Source organism: Labeo rohita, chromosome 23, assembly GCF_022985175.1.
Source record: "Labeo rohita strain BAU-BD-2019 chromosome 23, IGBB_LRoh.1.0, whole genome shotgun sequence".
Lineage (NCBI taxonomy): Eukaryota > Metazoa > Chordata > Actinopteri > Cypriniformes > Cyprinidae > Labeo > Labeo rohita.
This window is the reverse complement of record NC_066891.1, coordinates 6,278,327-6,300,826: the sequence shown is the minus strand read 5'-3', so window position 1 is coordinate 6,300,826 and position 22,500 is coordinate 6,278,327. Positions and strand designations below refer to the sequence as shown.

Sequence of the window (22,500 nt, the reverse complement as noted above, 5' to 3'; positions counted from 1 at the left end):
GGTACGAGAAGGTTAAATGGGCTTTTGGGGACTTCAGCTGAGTTATGAGTATTTGATCAGACCAAAATCCCTTCATATAGAGTCTACGGTCCTATCTTCATATCTTATGTAAGTATTAGCTTTCATAGACAGAGCTTGTGTTCAGATATTTGCAGGTGCCTGTGCTGTCAAAACAGTGTGTGTGAAATGTAAGCTGAGGTAAGAACGGCCCGCAGCGGTGAGCGTATGAGTTTGTGTAACGCTGATGAGTGTGTGTGTGTTTTTACTGGGCTCCTGCGGCTTTATACTCTTATTAAACTGTGGGAAACTGCCGTCTCTTCCCAGCCTGCAGCCACAGAAACGCGAGAACACACACATCAAGGACAGTAACACAGCTGAAGAGGTGCAGACATGTTCACACCAGCCAAAAAGAGGAAGTTCAGACTCTTCAAAGCGGATAAATAATTAATAACCGAGAGAGAAGCGATGACAGACAGCAGGAAGAGTGTGTGTGCAAAATTTCAATGAGCCTAACTTCATTTTAATTTATAGAACAAAGACATTTTTTTTAAATAGTGAGTTACATATATTTGTTTAGCAACATATTTTTGAACATTAAGTCTGAGACCATGTATGTATTTTTATTTATTCATAAAAATGAATAAATAACCTAGAAAACATTCAAATTTGACATTCAACTTTATAACACTGATTGACCCATATATTAAATAATAATAATAAATAACAATAATAATAAATTATACAGAAATTATTTAAAATTAATTTAAAATGTCTTTGTACTTACAGTACACTATTTTTAAAAAATATGCAAATTTATTTAAAAATAAGTAATTGAAAATTCATTCCATCCTTTGATTTATTTTAATAAGCACAAAATATTTAAGTACAAAATTAATTTATAATTGAAATTAAATATTATAAATTAAAATAAAATAAAATGTCCTCATTCTTACTCTTATAATGCATACTTCTTTTAAAAATTAAATTTAGTATATAAAAAAAAACGAATTAATGCTAAATTAATTCAAAAGAATCATAATTCTCTCACAATCTTGGATTTACTTTAATAAATACAAAATACTTACAAAGATCTTAGTAACTATAAAATACTTAAGTACAAAACTAATAATAATTTAAATGAAATGTTATAAATACAATTAAAATGTCCACATTCTTATAGTATACAATCCACTTATTTTAAAATTGTAACATTTTAAAATGTAAACTTTTAAAATTTTTACAATTTAATTTTTTTTTTTTTTTTTTACATTTTTAAAATGATAATTTTTTACATTTAAAAAAATTTAAATGGTAAAATTTTAAACATTTAAAATTAACATGTTTTAAATTTACTGTTTTAAAATGTAAACTTTACTTAAATACAAAACTAATATTTTAAATGAAGTGCAAAAAAATTAATTAATTAAAATGTCCTCATTCTTATAGTATACAATCCACTTATTTTAAAATGTAATATTGTAAACTTTTAACTTTTTACATTTTAACTATTTTATTTTATTTATTTATTTATTTTTTTTTAACATTTTTTACAATTTTGAACGTTTTTTAAATTATTATTTTTTATACATTTTTAAAATATTAAAATGGTAAAATTCTAAACTTTTAAAATGAATGTGTAAAATTTACAGTGTAAAAATAAATAAATAATAATAATTCAAAATGAATTTAAATCAAGTCCCACCCTACATTATTTCATACGGATATTCTGTTTCAGTTGGAAATGTCACATCAGAAATTAAGTTTTGGTCCCATTCCAGTTTAGTGATCCCACATCTGAGGTTCATAAATTGTGTGATTTTTATGCGTTTTCGTAACGCCTTACTTGTAAGTAGGATCCATGTGAACATCTACTCACCTCCTCCCTAAACTTGCTAAAATCTGCAAAGTTTGGCTGCTGAACGGCCTTCTGGGAACTCTTCTCTGAGCCAGGGAGGAAACTGAAAATCTGAGAATTAAGACACAAGTTATACAACATGGTAAGAGAACAGTAATAAATAAATTAGCAATACATGAAACAGACGTATAATCTGACTGGACGAGCCATGTTTGAAACCACTGTAAAACATCTGATATAAACTGCACATCAATTAACAAACCAGCATAAGGTCAAGTTGCGTTTTGGAACACGGAAGCTGCTCAAACAGCTACCATGTTTTTAAACACAGATGCCAGTATATACTAGATTGACCATCAGAAAATCCTTTAAATGAAATGCTGAGGAGTTCACCTGTGTAGCTGGTGGTCGTGGAGGGAGAGCTGAGGAGGCAACCAGCCACTTTTAGCACCTGAAAGAGAAAAAATACACTCAGAAAGCTACAAGAAACACTTCCCAGCCAGTCTAAAACTGCTACTACTACTAAGACTGATTATAAATATTTGGCACAACAGGATTTCAATAAAACAATTCAGTAAGTAATCAAAAACACTACTGTAAAATAAAATAAAATAAAAATCCTATTTATTACCAATCTCTCACAATCTTGGATTATTTTAAAGTATAAAAAGCAGACAAAAAATTGAAGGTAAAACCATTCTAAAAACAAGTCTATTATTATTTAGATTATTATTTTAATTTAATGTTTTATTCCATAATAATAATAATAATAATAATAATAATAATAATAATAACAATAATTATAATTACAATTATTATTATTATTATTATTATTATTATTATTAAAAAATAACTATTACCTATTATTCTCTCACAATCTTGGATGTATTGTAATAAGTGTAAAAACGTGAATTATTATTATCATCAAAAATAAAAAATTGGGGATATAACGTTTTTTTTTTTTTTTTTTTTTTTTTTTTTTTTTTAAGAAATACCTTTATTCAGCAAGGTTGTATTGCAAGGTGACAGTAAAGATATTTGTCATGTTGCAAAAGATTTCTATTTCAAATAAATGCATTTTTATACTTTCTATTCATCAAAAAATCCTTGAAAAAAATATGTCAAGGTTTCCACAAAAATATTTAGCATATTAGAATGATTTCTGAAGGATCATGTGACACTAAACACTGGTGTAATGATACTGAAAATTCAGCTTTTCATCACAGGAATAAATTATATTTTTTAAATATATTTACATAAAATACAGGTTTTTTAAATTGTAATATTTTTTCACAATATTTCGATTTTTACTGTATTTTCAATGAAATAAATGTAGTCTGTGAGTTCAATGCACTAGGTCATTTTTGTAATTTTTTACATGCAATGAAACTCACTGAGAATTTAAAGTATGATGAGAATTCATCAATAGACGTGGTAACAGTTTCAGTGCAAAATTGATTTATGAATGTTTTATTCTTTGAAAAATTTAGTTGGTTCAGACTACTAAAAAGTCTTCACCTGTGAGCACAGCATTTGAACAGTCACAGTTGCACTGAATTGCAACAACTCTCTCAACTTAAACAAAACTACAACTTAGTAATAATGTCCTTAAAATTAAAATTAACTAAGGATTTTCATAACTTTTTAAGGCCAGAACTTTATTTGACATCGGACAAGGCACAACTACGACCACAAAGATAATTTGTTTTCCAATCAAATACTCTTTTTATCAAATTGGTATGGTACCGTATTATTCTTACTTTGTGATCTTGTGGCCTCATACATTTTAAGAATAAACTTTCAATATTTTCTTAGAGAATCCTGTTACTGCATTTGCAAAAGCAGCAGTCAAAGTATCCACACAGTTTGCAGTGCTTCAACGTCAAATGCGCCAATACAACTCTAGAACAGCCAATACCGCAATGAAACTCTAGTCAAATATTTACTTAAATTAAAATGAATGTAATAAATGCAATATATTTTAAAGTCACTACTTTGCATGCTCAGTATCTGAAAGTCTATATGTGTAAATGGTTAAATACTCAAAGAATGTTGGGATGGGCGTGAACCTTGACCGCTCTGTTGGAAGAGCTTGTTGAGGTCGAGAGAGGAGGCGCGGGAGTGAGTCTTTTGGGGTCGAGGAGGAGGCGTGGGCGGCTCTTCCACCTTCTTCATGGCATCATCTATGGAGGTGCTGGAATACGACCTGTGGGTAAAAACACACACACACACACAGATCTCTTTTACACTATATGCCAAACAATAAGTAGTAATAAGTATTTGTCGGTACAGTGAGGAAATCAGATGCAACACCATGATATTTTGGTATATACAATTACCAATTACCAAGTATTTACATGGTACTTCAGGTACTTTAAACAACTTTATGGTGCTATTATGGTAAAAGCCCCAAAAAAAGATGGTACTTTTCTGCTGGTAAGCTATATATAGCAGCACAGTTACATTGCTAGTCCATGTAAAACTTGTGACTTTTAGGGTGCCACACTATTGCTATGAGGTTGCTCATAAAGTGTAAATTTATGGGATTATTTCTGCCTTTTTTCTGCTACAAGCTATATGATCTTAGAAATCATGTTAGTTTAGGTTTAATACTTATTTTGTATATATGTATGTATTAATAATAATAACAGTAATAATAATAATAATAACAATAATAATAAATTATTTCAATTATTATTATTATTATACATATTATTAGTAAAATGTTACAATGATCAAATAATAATAATAATGAAAATATTAATAATCATCATCATCATCATCGTTATTATAATTATTATTATGATTATGAAGTGTTAATAATTATAATAATAATTATGTATTTATTTATTTTCATAACAATAATTATAACAACAACAACAACAACAATAATAATAATAGTTACTATTATTATCAAATGTTACAATTATTAAATATAGCAATAATCTAATAAAAATAATAATTTATTATTATTATTATTATTATTAATAATAATAAAATGTTACAATTATTATTAAATCGTTTTTAATAATAATAATAATAATAATAATAATCATCATCATCATCAAAAGTTACATTAAATATAGCAATACTAATTATTACTATAAAATGTTACAATTATTAAATAATAATAATTAATATTATAATTATAATTATTAAATGTTACAATTACTAAATAATAAAGATTATTATTATTAGTAGTATTAAATGTTTTAATTATTAAATAATAATAATAATCATCATCATCATCATCAAAAGTTACATTAAATATAGCAATACTAATTATTACTATAAAATGTTACAATTATGAAAGAGAAAAAATACACTCAGAAAGCTACAAGAAACACTTCCCAGCCAGTCTAAAACTGCTACTACTACTAAGACTGATTAAAAATATTTGGCACAACAGGATTTCAATAAAACAATTCAGTAAGTAATCAAAAACACTACTGTAAAATAAAATAAAATAAAAATCCTATTTATTACCAATCTCTCACAATCTTGGATTATTTTAAAGTATAAAAAGCAGACAAAAAATTGAAGGTAAAACCATTCTAAAAACAAGTCTATTATTATTTAGATTATTATTTTAATTTAATGTTTTATTCCATAATAATAATAATAATAATAATAATAACAATAATTATAATTACAATTATTATTATTATTATTATTATTATTATTATTATTAAAAAATAACTATTACCTATTATTCTCTCACAATCTTGGATGTATTGTAATAAGTGTAAAAACGTGAATTATTATTATCATCAAAAATAAAAAATTGGGGATATAACGTTTTTTTTTTTTTTTTTTTAAAGAAATACCTTTATTCAGCAAGGTTGTACTGCAAGGTGACAGTAAAGATATTTGTCATGTTGCAAAAGATTTCTATTTCAAATAAATGCATTTTTATACTTTCTATTCATCAAAAAATCCTTGAAAAAAATATGTCAAGGTTTCCACAAAAATATTTAGCATATTAGAATGATTTCTGAAGGATCATGTGACACTAAACACTGGTGTAATGATACTGAAAATTCAGCTTTTCATCACAGGAATAAATTATATTTTTTAAATATATTTACATAAAATACAGGTATTAAATAATAATAAATATTATTACTATCATTATTACTGTAAAATGTTACAATTATTAAATAATAATAATAATAATAATAATAATTAGTATTATTATAAAATGTTTTTTTCATTAAAATTATTAAATAATAACAATAATGTTATTAGAATTGTTATATTTTTACAATAATAACAATAATAATAAATTATGATAATGATCATTATAATTATTACTATAAAATGTACCAATTATTAAATAATAATTTACTATAATTATTATGATAATGATCATTATAATTATTACTATAAAATGTACCAATTATTAAATAATAACAATAATAATAATTACTATTATTATTAATATTATAATTATAATTATAATAAGAATTTTATTTTAATAACAATAATAATATTTTTCTCAATCAATTTAACTAAATTCTGAACCCCATAGTTGAATACCCTAATTAGTTATCTATAAAAACTTAAGATAATGTATTTTTTAAGGAACTGTATTGTGGTCATCAAGGTTGCATTTATTTGATCAAAATGCAGTAAAAACTGTAATATGTTGACATGTTACACTTTAAAAGAACTGATTCTATTTTCTTTTTTGTTTGTTTGTTTATTCCTTTGATGCAAAGCTGAAATTCCAGTATCATTACTCCAGTCTTTAGTGTCACATGATCCTTCAGAAATCCTTCAGAAAACAATCTCTTGCTAAATTTAATGCATCCTTGGTGATTAGAAGTATAAAAAAAAAGCAGTAGTAGGAGTTTAAAAGTTTTACCTGGGCCGTGTTCTTGACTTCATGTTTGCATCAAGCTCTTGTGGAGAATCTGTAAAACATTTGTATGTTAGGTACAGTTTTACAGTAAAAGTAATATTTCTGCAATAAAACTTACCAAAATTTTTTATTTCATTTAAAAGCCAAAAAGTATCAGACTTCACCAAGAACACCAAAAAATGAAGTGTTCTTCTTTTATTTCCGTCATCTACTAGAGAACAAGTTTAAAGCCCGTCCTAAACTAAACTGAACTGCTCTCTCCAGCCAAAAGACAGAAACACTGAATCGTATCACTAAAACATCAAACACACACGAGAGCATTGATACTATCCAAACAACACCTTCCGAAACAGGCCTTGAACACCGCTGCAGTTAACACCTCAATCGGCCTCTGTCTCCTATCCCATCATGCAACGGGGCATTGACGAAGACTCAGTATCAACTTTGATTCTCTCTTCTACCAACACTGAGAAAAAAAGCATTTCATAAGAACCATATTGGAAGAAACATTGCATTCAAACTAAAGTAATAAAGCACAGGATTATTTGTGAACGCCCAGGGACTAGGCACTTTAATAAATATGAGCTGTTATTGGATCAGAGCAGACTGCATGAAATATTAGAACAAAAGGTCAACTCTGTGGATATAACGGGATTTGTGTCCACACCCAGAGGCGCTGAGGGGTTTTACTTCATAATATCACACCCATCATGAGAGAAAATAACAAACAGACCTCTGCCAGAATGATACACTGGATAAATGTAGAGCTGATTGGTCCATTTTAAATCATGATTCATCTGACCATGGGTCTCTTAAAGAGACAGTCACCCCGAAAAAAAAATCCTGCCATTATTTATTAAAAACAAAAGACTTTTTCCTCTTCTGGGACACAAATGTTTTGCAGATTGTTCATGCTGCCCTTTTCCATACAATGAAAATGAATGGGAATAAACTAGGGATGTGATGAGATGTCGTAGTACAAGATCTCGCGAGATCCGACTGGTCTCACGAGAACGTGACAATATCCTCGCAAAACATTTGGCAGCGTTTACATTAGAGCTGCACGATTAATTGTTAAAGATCGCAATCTTAATTCAAACACCCACACAATCTTATTCCTAAATGCCAACGATTCAGCTATGTCTATTACGACTGTTTCACATCGGAAGCGTCAGTGGAGCATGAGAGGCACGTTTTGTCGCTGCCCATGTTAATGAATCAGTGGATCGGCCAACATCATGCTTCCAACGTGAACGCTGTCATTCACTGATATGGTTCGCGACAAAACACGTGCTGCTAACTCTCCAATGACACGTATGATGTGAAACAGGCATTAAAGACACTGAAATCTGATCCAGAAACAGCAACACAAACCGTCTTTCCACACTCTTCCACCACACACAATCATTATTTCTATGTTACAGACATTTAAATAACAGAAGTACTGGGATAAACATTTATAGTTTGGGTATAAACACTTATTGTTTACAGTAGCGATCAAAACAAAAGTATCTTAACACTTGTATGTATTGTGATGTATTGTAACGCTTATCCTCTTCCGCCAAGAGGTGGCGACAACTGCCGGTTTAAAAAAAAAAAAAGTGAAGAGTTTGGTTCCAAAATGCGATAAACGCCATTTTTTTACAAAACTGAGTTCCTGCCAAAATCAGTATTGTATCTGGTTGGTATAGAAAAGGCAGTTTTTTTTTTATTTTACGCAAAATGCAATATCCGCCATGTTATTCTGTCATGTTTTCTCCCTATTTTTTTAAACCGCAACAAACACCAGTCTCCCTTCTCTGCAAAATGCGCAGTGTTGGGGAGTAACTAGTTACATGTAACGGAATTACGTAATTTATTTACAAAATAAATGTAATTGTAATTAGTTACATTTACTGAGAAAAAATATGTAATTAAATTACTTTTGAAAAATGCCAGTGATTACAAAGGGGATTACATGTGAATTTTCTCACACACCCACCTCCACTTACAGATTTAATTGACTTCTTTTAAATTGTATTGACTGCTCTAAAATGAGACACCAATGTTTCAGGAGTTTAGGACAGAATAGGACACATGCTTATTCGATAAGTGTTTTATTTCCTATTTGGGTTTATGCATAAACTTTATTTTTTAAGATTGTTTTTTCCAAGGCATTGTTAGGTGCTAGTGTTTTCTGTCATAACTATGCAAACATTTGATTTCAAACCCAGTATCATAGCTATTAAACTATTTCTTGTTATGATGTTATTTATGTTATGATCTTGTTATGACATATAGCGCAACTGCGCTCACGGTGACGTGAGTTCGATTCCCGTCTCGAGGTCCTTTGCCGCTCCCGCTCCCCTCTCTCCTCCCAGCTCTTTCCTGTCATCTCTCTACTGTCCTATCACAATAAAAGGCATAAAAAGCCCAAAAATATAAGTTAAAAAAAAAAAAGTCTGAATTTGTGGTGGCTGTGCTTTAAATTAAATTATTACACAGCTCAGACTCTTTTGGGGCAACTTAAGTCAGTGCTATATGCTTGATCATTTTTCTTGGCGGAAACTTTGCGTTTGGTTAGTTAATAAAATATTAAAGCTTAATTCAATATTATGTGTACAATTTCTTAATTCTGTCATCCCGGTATCGTGGACCTGCTCTGTTGTTTCATACAAACGCAGCTGCTGCCATTTTTTTTGTAAACTGTAATGGATTATAAGATAACCAACAAACTAGTACTACTAAATTATTTATGTGGTGAAATGTTGTGTAAGAAAAGGTCTGCACTGTATCCCTAAAATGTCTAGTTTGAACTTGCCGTTTGCTAGCAACTGATTTCTTCATGGAAGCTTTGCGTTCAAATATTTCAACAGATCAGTGTTTCGTGTCTAATAATTTTGACACGAAACATCTAAATAATCTATCAAGCAGCTGTGTAATAAGTGGGATAATGCTGTTGATAATGTAGCCAGTTGTTATTGCAAAATAAAGATGCATGTTATCCCTTACTTATTATAATCTTAATTCAAGTGCTAAAGGATTTTGAAAGTCTGACAGTAATCAGTGTTGAGTGCTACTGTAAGGTTAACTCTGCCTGGTTTAAATATTTCAAAATGATTAACAGTTGAAAATATTAGAAATTTAGAAAAGTAACCAAAAAGTAATTAAAAGTAATGTTACATTACTTTAATAAGGTAATTGAACAGGTACACTACTTATTACATTTGAAATCAAGTAACTTGTAATCTGTAACCTATTACATTTCCAAAGTAACCTTCCCAACACTGAAAATGCAATACATCCGCTCAGCCAATCACAGCGCACCATCTCACACATTGTAAACAGTAAAGGCTTCGCTTTGAATACACCCCGCATTCTAGTTTTCAATGTTGAGTAATGTATCACAGACATATCTGGCGAATCCTTTTATAAACAAAGTGTAGAGAGAGTGTAAATAAGAGATTGATTGTGCAGTGTAGAGAGCTTTGTTGATTATAATGGAACTTTGTGAGAACGCAATGAACTAAGATGAGTGACAGCTTTTAATGGTTAAGGGAGTTTGTAAATAAGATACTGATCAAATACAACAGTCAAATAAACAAGAAGTTAATATTAAGTGACATTGTCTGACTATAACTCTGTTGCCTGATTTTGCTCTACTTCATCATCAAAGGTAGTTCACAACTAAGCTGCTACGCATCTCCACTCAAACACAGCGTTTCTTTTATGAAAGAAAGTACGTTTTTAAATGAATCAAGTGAGTCAATGATTCAATTTCCCATTCCAAATGAATGAATGATTCAGTAATTAAATTAGTGACTTTCCACCACCTACTGGCAGTTTTAGTTTCATTTTTAAAGTATCTTTCAAGTTATTTAAATCATTTAATATTTCTATATTCAGCCTCACTAAACAAGAAAATATACCTACAAGCCACTATTGTGTTCTTCTGTGCCACCTCTGTAATACAAATTAATTGTTAATACTGATTTCATTTGATTGGTATTTTATTCTTATTCTACTTATTCTTATTCTGTTCTTTTAATTAGAAATTATTATTATTTATTTATTTTTTTTTAATGGACATAAAATGAAATGAAAAGTAAGCGTAGAGATTATGATTATGGATTATGGACTGCTTAATGATGGATTTCTCACAAACTTTCACTTCACAAGTCATTAATTGATGGAGTGGAATGGTGTGGATTATTTGTGGATTACTGTGACGTTTTTATTAGCTGTTTGGACTCTGATGGCACCCATTCACTGCATAGGATCCATTGGTGAGCAAGTTATGTGATGCTGCTACATTTCTCTAAATCAGTTCTGATAAAGAAACAAACTTAGATAGCCTGTGTCATCTAATGTCATTTTTAGTTGAACTATTCCTTTAAAGAGCCAATAAGTTCTAATATTATTAAAATTAAAACTGAAGTAAACTATTGTTCTCTTTTTGACATAAAACTACCTGATTGGAATATAGTGCATATGTCATTTGGGCTACTTTTACATAGCTTCTATGCGCTTTTGTGCTAGACAGCATCTATTTGCTTGCATTATACTGAAAGGAGCACCTGGAACATTCTGCTAAACATCACTTTTTGTGTTACACAGAATAGAAGTCATACAGGTTGAACAAAATGAGGGTGAGTAAATGACCACAGAATTTTCATTGTTGCCTGAACACAGACGATAAAGCACAGGTAAATTAGAGGCTTTGGTTGATTCGTTGTGGGTCAGGGGCGTGTGAGCAGCCCGCTGTGCCTGAGGACAGAAAGTCACCTGGTTTTAAAGTGCTGACACTCTGTATTGGCTTTTCATGCGGGTCTGGAATTCTCTTTGGGCTGAATTCTGCTGACACAGCAATACAAACACACAATAAGAGTAGTGAAATAGATCATCTATATAAGAATATCCATAAACTTATAGTTTTTTTCTCTTAAGTGTGGAAGAGTGGCCCCAAAAATATCTGCAAACTTACTGTAAGACTGAAAAAACTGAAGAATTACACCTATCTTTGCATCAAATCATGAAACATAAAAGCAAAATGTAATACAGACACTCCTTATATAATGATGTTTACATAAGATACAAATGATCAAATGTCTTTGTTTTGTACTGATTGTATTTGATGGACTTTTGTTGTAAGGTGTCCTTGAGAGCAGCGCCTATAAATAAAAGGCACTATTATTATTATTTAGATATTTGTAAGTGTGCAAATACTTTTTGAGCCACTGCATAAAAACATTATATTTTTCCTTTTCATCTTGTTCATGCTTATTGACGTCCATCTCTGAAGTCATTACCCGGTTTCCTGCTTTCATCTCTCACGTCCTGTTTAGCGGTCACACCTGGTCTAGAGGTCATCTGCAGGTCAACAGAACCCATTTCCTGTTTGGGAAAATGAAAAGCCAGCACAAAATGAATAATATGAGGACATTTAGAGGTTTACTCAGATATTAGGGCTGGACTAGATGGATTTTTGGCTTATTGAGATCTCATATGAGACTCATTAGCACCCTCTGCCTTCAGCCAAACAGACATGCTCAGAGAGAAAGAGAGTTATAAAATTACTTTTAGCTTTCTTTACAGTCTGTATATATGCATATGAATGTATGCATGTGCAATATTCTAGTTTACTATTTTTTCTGTAAACAAGCTATATTTCAGCTGTATGTAAGCTAGTTTTTTTTTTTTTTTTTTTTTACAACTACAGAATGAATGAATGTATAAACTAGTGATGTTATTGTTCACTAAATCAACAATTTGTTCATGGTTAAAAAAATGTGTTAAACGTTAATTGTTTTCTTTTGTTGTTGTTGTTTTTGTTAATTGAGCTGAAATCAAATAAAATATAAAAATTAAATAAACTTAAAAAACATACAAATGTTAAATTCCAGTGACAACTAACCGAAATAAAATGTTTGAAATGTTTGTAGCTGAACTACTAAAAATTCTAAAAACTAAAAATAATAAATACTATATTAATATATTACAATATAATATTATAATAAATAATATATAATATAATATTATAATATTAATAATAAATACTATAAAAAAAACAGCTAACACAATAAAACACAATAACATAAAACATTTTTTAGATTTTTGTTGTTTTTTAACTTTTCAAGATTTTTAAAGAAAACCAAGCATATATAATATATAATATCATGTATATATGTATATGTATATATGTATATGTATGTGTGTGTGTATATATATATATATATATATATAAAAAAATTTAAATGTATTTATTTATTTATTTTTAACCATCACTTTGCGACTCTTCTTGCTATTCGTTTTGATGCTTTGCCAATATTGTGTGCAGATCACAATGCCAGTAAAGCACTTAATATTAAAAATTGAAAGAGACAGGGAACGAGGGAGACAAGAGAAGGACAGAACGAAATGTACAGAACATTAAGATCTTGGCACAAATGTTAAATGAAGATTTTCTTACGAGCTGACTGGCTCCAGGCATCATATTGTCATCAAAGACAATAAGAGGTTCAGTCGCCTGTAAAACAGTTGCATTTGGAACTCAGTTCAAACTTGTCAATCTGAACTACATCATAATTGCAAAACATGATACTGAATTAGAAATACTGGACAGTTTTAAACTAGATATCATTTAGTTTTAGATCACGAGTTTTAGATCTCATACCGCAGACGGTGGCACCATAAGCACACCTGATTCCACAAAGCCCGGTCTCAGTGTGGCGGGGAGCGTTTCAGGAAGAGGGTAACCATTTTTCCGTGCCACGATTAGATGGAAGGCAGTGCAGAACTCTGGGAAAGTGAGAGCACCGTCCTTGTCGACATCGCTCAGCTCCCTGAATGACATCGAACAAAACTGTCTGAATACAAAGAGACAGTTCACTGTGTGTTTAAGAAGAACAAAGGCTTTATGTTTACCATATATGAGACAGCTCTGGAATGGGAAGCTTCGACTTGGTGAAGAAGTTTTTTGCAACAGTTCCTGAAAGAAAAACCCATGCAAACTTTAAAGCGTCCACATAAGGTCGAAAAACTAACAGTATGAGATGATGTCAAACAGGTTTGTGAAGCAGATGGTTCTTCTTACCCATGATGAGAGCGCTGAGGTCAGGCTGGAGACTCCTGAACTGGTTAGTATAGTATTCACGCTGCTCCTCTGTGATCCTCCAGGGGTCGTCGGAGTAATCGACCTCCACTCGCTCCACCAGCCGCTCCACAGACGCGACCTGAACAGCCAATTACATAAAGTATGCCTTTTATTGATGTCAAGGAAGCAGCAGGCTCTTGCTGATCAGTCAATAATGGAAAAACAGGTTCTGATATATATATATATATAAATGAAGTCAGATTCAATATTACTATTAATATGTCAGTCATGATTTTCATCAAGCAAAGGTTGACAAAAGTTACAAGCTATAGTATCATGTGGGATTTTTTTTTTTAGCTTTTTCCCTCTTCCCTTCATATTGTTTTGATGTTTTATGCTCATGTCTGTAATCATTTTGGATGCAATTTATCTAATTATTTGTCATTTGCATTTATCTGTTATCTGTAAGCAAATGCAGGTCCAGGTGTATGTGTATATGTGCCCTGACTTATTAAAACTGATCTTCTAGCGAAAAATACACTTTTAAAAAGCTGTGTCACGACCTAAATCCTGATTTAGAGACCTGATGTGTTTCCTCATTTAAGACTGACTCCCAAAGTTCTGTTTGATCGTCCAATCAGATTCAGAAATGAGGAAATGCTCACGCGTGTGATGACAGGCTGCTCCGGTTGCGGTTTGAGAGAATAGTGACTTGGAGAAGAGTTTTCCTGAGAAACGCTGGGACGACCCGGCACTTTACCGTCATATGCTGTGAATGACAATGAGAGAGAGTGAGCATTTCAAGGTGAAGACCGACAAAATGATTTTACAGTTGATAGTGTGTAGCATTTGCTGTAATCACTGTATTGGCATCTAAACATGATGTTACTGTAAATGAAGCACTGATGCAGACGACAGAGCAAAACATCATTAAACGCTATCGGCAGATGCATGTCAGATAAAAGACACACTTTCTGACTCAAATGAAAGCGAACAAGAGTGAAAGTTTGCAGCTTAGGCTTACTGGAATAATAAATGTAAAAAACTGAAAGAAAAAAGTTATTAAATACTGAACGAGCATGAATTATTCAGTACGAGGTCAGTGATGGCCATGATCTGTGATATGACTGCAATCAGAAAGAATAAAAGAGGCCTGACTGGGTTTTGATCTCATGAGCGTTCTTTACATCTGAAGGCCTTCCAGAGCATCATATCTTTTATGTGTAGATTTTAAATTAAGTATTAATGGTCCCTGCTGACTAATGAAGAAAACCAAGCCGCTTTCAATAACGCTGACGTTTCTCTGTTCACGGCCGGAGTTAACAATGAGATGAAAGCTTTCCTAACGCTGAATTTCGCCACAGTATACATTCAGTGAGTTCATCACTTACTGGGAGAATCTAAACATACTATTTACAGTCATTTACTTTAGTTGAGATTATTAAATGTCTACATGACATTTACTAATAACATGATACTGGGTTACTAATAACATAAGATTAGATGGATGGACAGACAAATGCTAGAAGGACAGATATATAGATGAATAGACTGATAGATAGATAGATAGATAGATAGATAGATAGACAGATAGACAGATAGATAGACAGACTGATAGATAGACTGATAGATAGACAGAACAATAGACAGAACGATAGAAAGAACGATAGACAGAACGATAGAAAGAACGATAGCTAGATAGATAGCTAGATAGCTAGATAGAACGATAGAACGATAGATAGATAGATAGATAGATAGATAGATAGAATGATCGATAGAACGACAGAAAGAACGATAGAACTATAGAGCGATAGATAGACAGATGATAGACAGACAGATACTGTAGATAGATAGAAAGATAGACAGACAGACAGAACAATAGAACGATAGATAGAACGATATCTATCCGGTCTCATCCGTGTCCAGCTATTTTTAGCTGTACAATACAGCTCGTTTTGCTGCTTGATATTGCAAATTGGTGTGTCTTACCATATTATTTTAATGTATTATCCTAAATGTATTATTATAATTATGCACATTGTTATTCTTCTCGTTATTTCCCAATAATAGCAGCTAATGAACCGGCCACCCATTCCCACCCATAGCTTACTTCAGTGTTGAAGAATAAGATATCACTGATGGATATCATTTGTATAAAAGTAAAATACACAGATAATCTCCATTGAGTTTGTCTTCATGCACTGCCTCCTATTGTACTGAAGGGGGCGCTATTGCATATGTGAAAATACAGTTCTCATAGCAGTCTGCATTATGTATTTGCATTTGTTAATCTATTGCAAATATTTAACATTTTTTCTTAACTTATACTACATTTTAGCAGCCCATCTTGTAATTTTTTATTGTGATGTATGAGAGTTAGTATTTTTGCTTTTTGACAAGTGCATAATAAAGTAAGCTGAAGTGCATAATTGCTTTACACATCAACTTCTGACATTTTAGAGTGCAAAGAGCCAAGGGGGATAACCAGCAATAAATGAAGCATGCTAGCGTACATTATTACATTAAACATGCGCTTAAATATCCAGGCTCAAGGCATTTTCTCATGAAAGCACGTGTGTGTGTGTGTGTGTGTGTATTTCATCAGAACTGCTGTCTGTTGAGTGTGTTGTGCTGACTGTGGAAGAGCTGAAGGTCTTGTGAGTCAACAGGTGTGTGATTAGACAAGCGTGATATCGATACGCCACAGGAGAGGAGCAATTAGCCAACTGTTTTCTGAGGGCAGACATAAACACAAACACACACAGCTGTCTGACAGCATAAGGGTATCGAGCGGCATATACGCTCATAGTGTGTGAAACACAGCGGCTGTGTGATATGTGCTTGTGTTATCTAATAACAGCATCACTGCCTGTGTGAATGTGGAAATATCTACTTTCAAATTCCCATAGGGACTGATGGAAAAAGAAAATTATCGGGATATCTGAAAAAAACTCACTGTCCTTAATGCATTGTTTAAGCTAAGGATTCATCCTGTGTTTTAATAATTTGAGTATTTACTAAACGATCATGTATAAGTCCAAATGTTTATTCTTCGCAAGGCAAGTGATCTGGAAAACACTGTAATTCTCTTTAGGTAAAGTACAGTATATGATTGAGTTAATACAGTCTTGTATTTAAGGCTTTCTGAATATAGAATGACTGACAGAGACTCTCACCCAATAGCGTGTCTGTTCCGTTTCTCTGTGCAACATATGGATAGCTGCGATAGGCTGATGGTGAGCGCGGCGGGGAGATGCCGGGTGAGCGCGGTGGAGACCACGCCTCCTGTCAGATACAAATACAGAAATGACTTAAACACAAACTTTAACAGAAAAACAAAACATTGAAAGTGTGAAATACAGTCATTATAATCACTATTGATTAGAGAAAAAGTGTCAAGCTACTGCTGTATGTTGTGTTTGATAAACCAACCTGTTTGTCCATGCTGGTTTCAGGGTGTCTGTGTAAAGGTCTGTCTGCAGGGGGACGAGGGGCGGAGCCTGTAACCGAGCCCAGGATGTGAGGTTGGCTCTCACTGGTCAAGGGCTGATTGGAGTAACGCATCTCAGGCTCATTCGTTATCCCAACAAACACAGGAAGAGGAAGTTCTGTGGAGAAAGGTGAATGACAGAACGTTCAGAACAGCAGAATTATAATCTGCACTAAAAATTAAATTAAATTAAAGAAGGCCCACCAGGATTTCACTATTTCGAGAACGAGACGAGACAAGATTTTAAAACTTGTTTAAAGAAATCCTTACTGATGAAATACGTAGGGGAACTTCATGAAATTAAACTTCCATTTTTAATTAATTATATGCCGTAATAAACAACATTTAAACAAGAGCTTCACGATTTTGGATAAATTGAGAATCTTAGTTGTTTTTAATAAATTGGAGACCATAATTCTCTCATTCTGGAGAAAAAAAGATTAGAAAACTAAACAAAATAATGTAATTTACTAGTGGTTCTGACAAAATGTTTACTGACACTCGCGATGTGAAAGTCGTAATAGACATAGTTAAATCGTATGTTTTATGCGACGTTGGTTTTGTACGTGTCACTGCAGTTCTGACTTGAAACGCCCATTAAGTGGCGCTATAACTCTAATGCTCTGTGTCGTTTTAAAATAACATACCATCTGCATTACACTAAACTTACCCGGTAGCATGAACAAAAACAAATGTGAGGTAAAAACGCTATCGCAAGCATGCCGTTTTAGCTTGTTTTTCCGATCTCTCATCTTTCAGGTTTTTCATCGTGAGTCATGTTTTTCACGGGATTCGTACCCACGGATTCCACATCCTAAGTCCAATTCCGTGCTTGCTGAGCTACCGAGCAAGCTTGTTACGTCCAAAAAGCGAAATATATGGAGCTGTATTCATAACTGTATGAAAATGATCACAAGTGTTTTACCACCTCTAGCGTTAATTTCTGTCAGAAACTGCAGTGATATGTACTTATTGGTACATATTTTGTCTTGCAAAAAAAGTTTCGTCATGAGATCAGGTAGCATAGTTAATGCATTTATTTTGAATTTATTTTGCTTGTTTATTTTTTATTTTCGGATGTATTTTTATTCGGACACAATTTTTAACAAGATTTTTAAAATTCAAATTTTGGAATTTATTTATTTATTTATTTTTGTTATTTTTATTTTATTTATTTTTTATTTATTACAGTGCATCAAATAGTCCCATCAGGAGTACACTTTTTAATTAATTTATTGCAATTTTTTTAAATCAAAATCGTAATTATTTTAGCGTTTTTTTTTTAATTAATATTCCACATTTACCATATTATGTATGAAACCATATCTACAATAGTTGTACACACTCTCACACACACACACACACACACACACACACACACACATACATACATACATACATACATACATACATACATACATACATATATATAGTAAAAATATAATATAAAATAAAATATAATATATATATATATAAAAAGAGTTTAGATGCAAAAGCCTCTAAGTGCCATCTGAAATTCTCCATCTAAAATGAGCATTTTCATCAGGCTCCTATATTTATGTTCAGTTTTTTCACTTTAATTGCATACATACGTACACATACATACACATACATATATAAATATATATAAATGACGCATGATGATTGTTTTTGGTGATAAATTTTGCAACTTGTGAAGTGTTTTTTTTTTTTTTAATGTCATATTTACCACTAGATCTACAATAGTTAAACATGACCAAAACAGACAAAATGTAAACAACTTGTTTTTATTTTTGTCTTATAAAATGTCATAACTTTTAAACAAGATTTAAATATATATTTTTGTTATTAAAAATAAAACTGTCAGTCAGCATGACTTCGCACATTCTGTGCTTTATTTTCTCATTTACCAATAACTTTATTTATTTATTTATTTTTTTTTTAATCAGATTTTTTTTGTGATTTTTGTGATTATTTTGCAGTTAAATGGTGAATTATGCAAAACAAAACAAACAAGTTGATTTAAGAGTTATTTTCAGTTGATTTTTATAATCGGATTCTGCTCGCTTAAACAAACCCCATAATGAGTCAACGTAACCTAGTATTCAGTAACAGCCTGTGTAAATACCAAGAACTTAAATAGCTAGTTTAGATGTGTTCATTTTGAGCTAGAGCTCTACTTTACACAAAAACAGATCTGGGAGCAGGTCTCAGAAGCGCTGATCTAGATGATCTTCTTTCAAAAGTAAACATAACCTAGCCAATCATCTCTCAAAGAAACCTTTGAGGTCATCTTGATAAATCTGTCTTTACTATCCACAAACTCAGTCTTTATCCTCGTCTTTCCACAGTAAAAGGGCCAGACAGAGTCAATAGTGGGTTAAAGAGAAGCCGACATAAGGTCACCTGAGCCCCTCTCTCTGCTGTGAGGGTCTCGCAAACTCGCAGATTCTTGAGTAACAGTCTGTTCCAGGATTAAAGACTTAATCCAGGCTCCGTTTGCCACATTTCAGCCCAGCAGGATGGCCTGGAGCCGTGCTGAGCTCTGAATTAGCCTAGCGCTCAATATCAGCGCATTTAAGTAAATAAATTTAGGAAATTAATGTTTGGGCTCCACAGAGTTAATATTTGATTTATTTTCTGAGCTCATCCCAATAATTACATACCAACATTTTGGATAATATTATTGAAACTGGAAACTAATGGTGCTTGCACAAGCAAAACTCACTGTTACAATCGCTGTGGAATTATTGAGGAGTTCACCGGCAAACAATGGTACAGATAAAATTTTGGTAACACCTTACTATAAAAAAAATCTTCTTTAATATATGTATTTTTAAATAATTGTAACCAATGCATTATACTTTCAAAAGGTGAAACAATTAATAGAGAAGTAAATGCATTATAACTATGGTTTCAATTATTTGTGAAATCAAACAATGGATTATACGGTGCATTACAATGCATAATGCATAAAACTATTTTTATAATGCATTACACATAAAAGCTTTAAGTAAAATATTACCATGAATTGCTAATTTAACAAACATTATGCATAAGTTTTTGCTACAAAAATGCAAATAAACCTATGATAATTTAGGTTGAAAAACAACTAATAATTGTATAAATAATTACTTTTATGAATAAGAAAAATATGATTACCCTAACAATAATTAAATATAATTTAATTAAAAAAAAAATAAAATAAAGGTAATATAAATAATACTAATATTAATTATTTTGCTATTAATGTTAATATTGTTTTACTTCAAGGGATTTATTTAGCAGAAATAAAGAATAATCGGTTATGCATTTATAAAAACAATAATTATTAGATTGAATTAACAACATTAAAAAATAATATAATAATAATATAAATAATAATGATCATCCTTATAATAAAAAATTTAATCAAATTAAATTAATAAATTATTATAAATCTAATTTAATAAATAGTTTATTATTTTTGCAAGACCCACTTACACTGTAATAAATTTAATTTACAATAAATGTAATAAAAATAATACTAGTATTAATAATTTTGCTAATAATGTTATTATTGTTTTATTTTAAGGGATTAATTTAGCAGAAATAAAGAATAATCGATTAGGCATTTATAAAAACAATAATTATTAGATTTAATTAAAAACAACAAAAATAATATGAATAATAACAACAATCAAATAAAATAAAATAAAATAAAATAAATAAAATTAAGAATAATAAAAAAAAAGTCAATGCATATTAAGGTTTTTTTATTTTTCAAGCAGAAATAATAACTAATAATCAGTTACGCATATGCAATTTATAAATAATTACTTTTATAAATAGTAATAAATAATATGAATTATTAACAATGTTTAAATAAATAATTAAACAACAAAAAAGCAAGAATAACAACAACAACAACGTAAACAATAATAATAATAATAATAATAATAAATTCTTGAAAAAAACAACTAATTTCTATTTTTTATTTATTCTAAGATTAGAGTTCTGTTTTTAACTCATCATTTTTTATTAAAAATAACAAATAATGAATATAGAGTACTTAAAGCTTTGAAATTATGTATTTGTTATCAGGATTAATTCATAATTTTTCAGTAAAAACACGCCACACAAGAGAACTTCTAATGTTTAAATACAGATTTAAAGGTCAGGAACACAAAAGGATGCAGTCACAAGCATTTGAGGAAACCGTCCTGCGGTTTATTTCACACACTCATTCTCAGTGAGTTTTGGCTCAGCGTCTGGCGCTCTCTCCGCACAGCACGGCTTCTGTGTGTTATCCCTCTTTAGCGTAAATCCAACCGCACTAGGCCAAATCCCTGATCCCGTTTGCTTCTCCCTCTGTTTACGAGAAACTGAAGGACTTACCACCTGCGATGCTCTCCAGACGTACCGGCAAACCCGCCTGCGCCGCGGCCATCAGCTTCAGAGCCACGTAAAACTGTCCGCAGCCGAAATAGCCAAGCCGCTTAGCACCACACACTTCTGTTACCTATTATAAAAAAGAGAAAGAGACAGAAATTTATTAATGAATGGCCACATAGAGACTTTAAAAATCACTTTAAAAAAGAAAATTAAGCTACAATACTTCAAAGGTGTTCATTAATGTGAAGTGGAATTCATGGCTTCTATCTTAATAGGGGAAATTGCTAACATGGGAAATGAAAAGATAATAGCTAAAGCCTCATTATTGGCTCTACAGTGGGAAGAATAGCCGGCTGAAGATAAACCGCACTCTGAACGGGCTGAATTTCACTTTTATCTGTGCTTCTGTAATTGAAAACTTGTATTGTAACGACAGCCGCGAGCGCAGATAAGAAACCCCACGTCCTGCAGGAAGTGTTTAACTACAAACACAGACCTTCAGATTAACAACACAACTCAATTCAGACAGACACCACTGTTAAAATGATCTACCCCTGCTGAAAACACACGCTGGTCTTAGCTGGTTTAAGACGGTTTGCCAGTTTGGGCTGCTGAAAAGTGCTAAAATCATTTCACAGACAGCCAAAACAATATTTATTTTAACAATATATATTTTAAGCTGGTTTAAGATGTCTTTTCAGGATGGATGACATCATTGAGAACCTGAATGAGAAATGTAAACACTACAAAATGTAAAATACCATTTATTTTTCCTTAATAAGATGTACAGCTGAAAATATAGAGGGGAGAGGTCAGTATTTTTTATTTGTTTTATTTTATTTTTTGAAAAATATTAGTAATTTTAT

General features: G+C 31.3%; 1 protein-coding gene across 1 annotated transcript in view; it reads right to left on the bottom strand.

Moving 5' to 3' along the window:
* reps2 (RALBP1 associated Eps domain containing 2) overlaps positions 1 to 22,500 on the bottom strand; it is a 51,071-nt gene that overhangs the window by 13,833 nt on the left and 14,738 nt on the right. Inside the window, 15 exon segments of the mRNA XM_051095950.1 lie at positions 1,877 to 1,966; positions 2,249 to 2,280; positions 2,283 to 2,306; positions 3,925 to 4,061; positions 6,723 to 6,771; positions 11,484 to 11,555; positions 12,008 to 12,092; positions 13,168 to 13,224; positions 13,372 to 13,540; positions 13,623 to 13,686; positions 13,792 to 13,930; positions 14,457 to 14,560; positions 16,968 to 17,076; positions 17,224 to 17,399; positions 21,638 to 21,761. Of these exon segments, the coding sequence (XP_050951907.1) occupies positions 1,877 to 1,966; positions 2,249 to 2,280; positions 2,283 to 2,306; positions 3,925 to 4,061; positions 6,723 to 6,771; positions 11,484 to 11,555; positions 12,008 to 12,092; positions 13,168 to 13,224; positions 13,372 to 13,540; positions 13,623 to 13,686; positions 13,792 to 13,930; positions 14,457 to 14,560; positions 16,968 to 17,076; positions 17,224 to 17,399; positions 21,638 to 21,761 (1,431 nt within the window).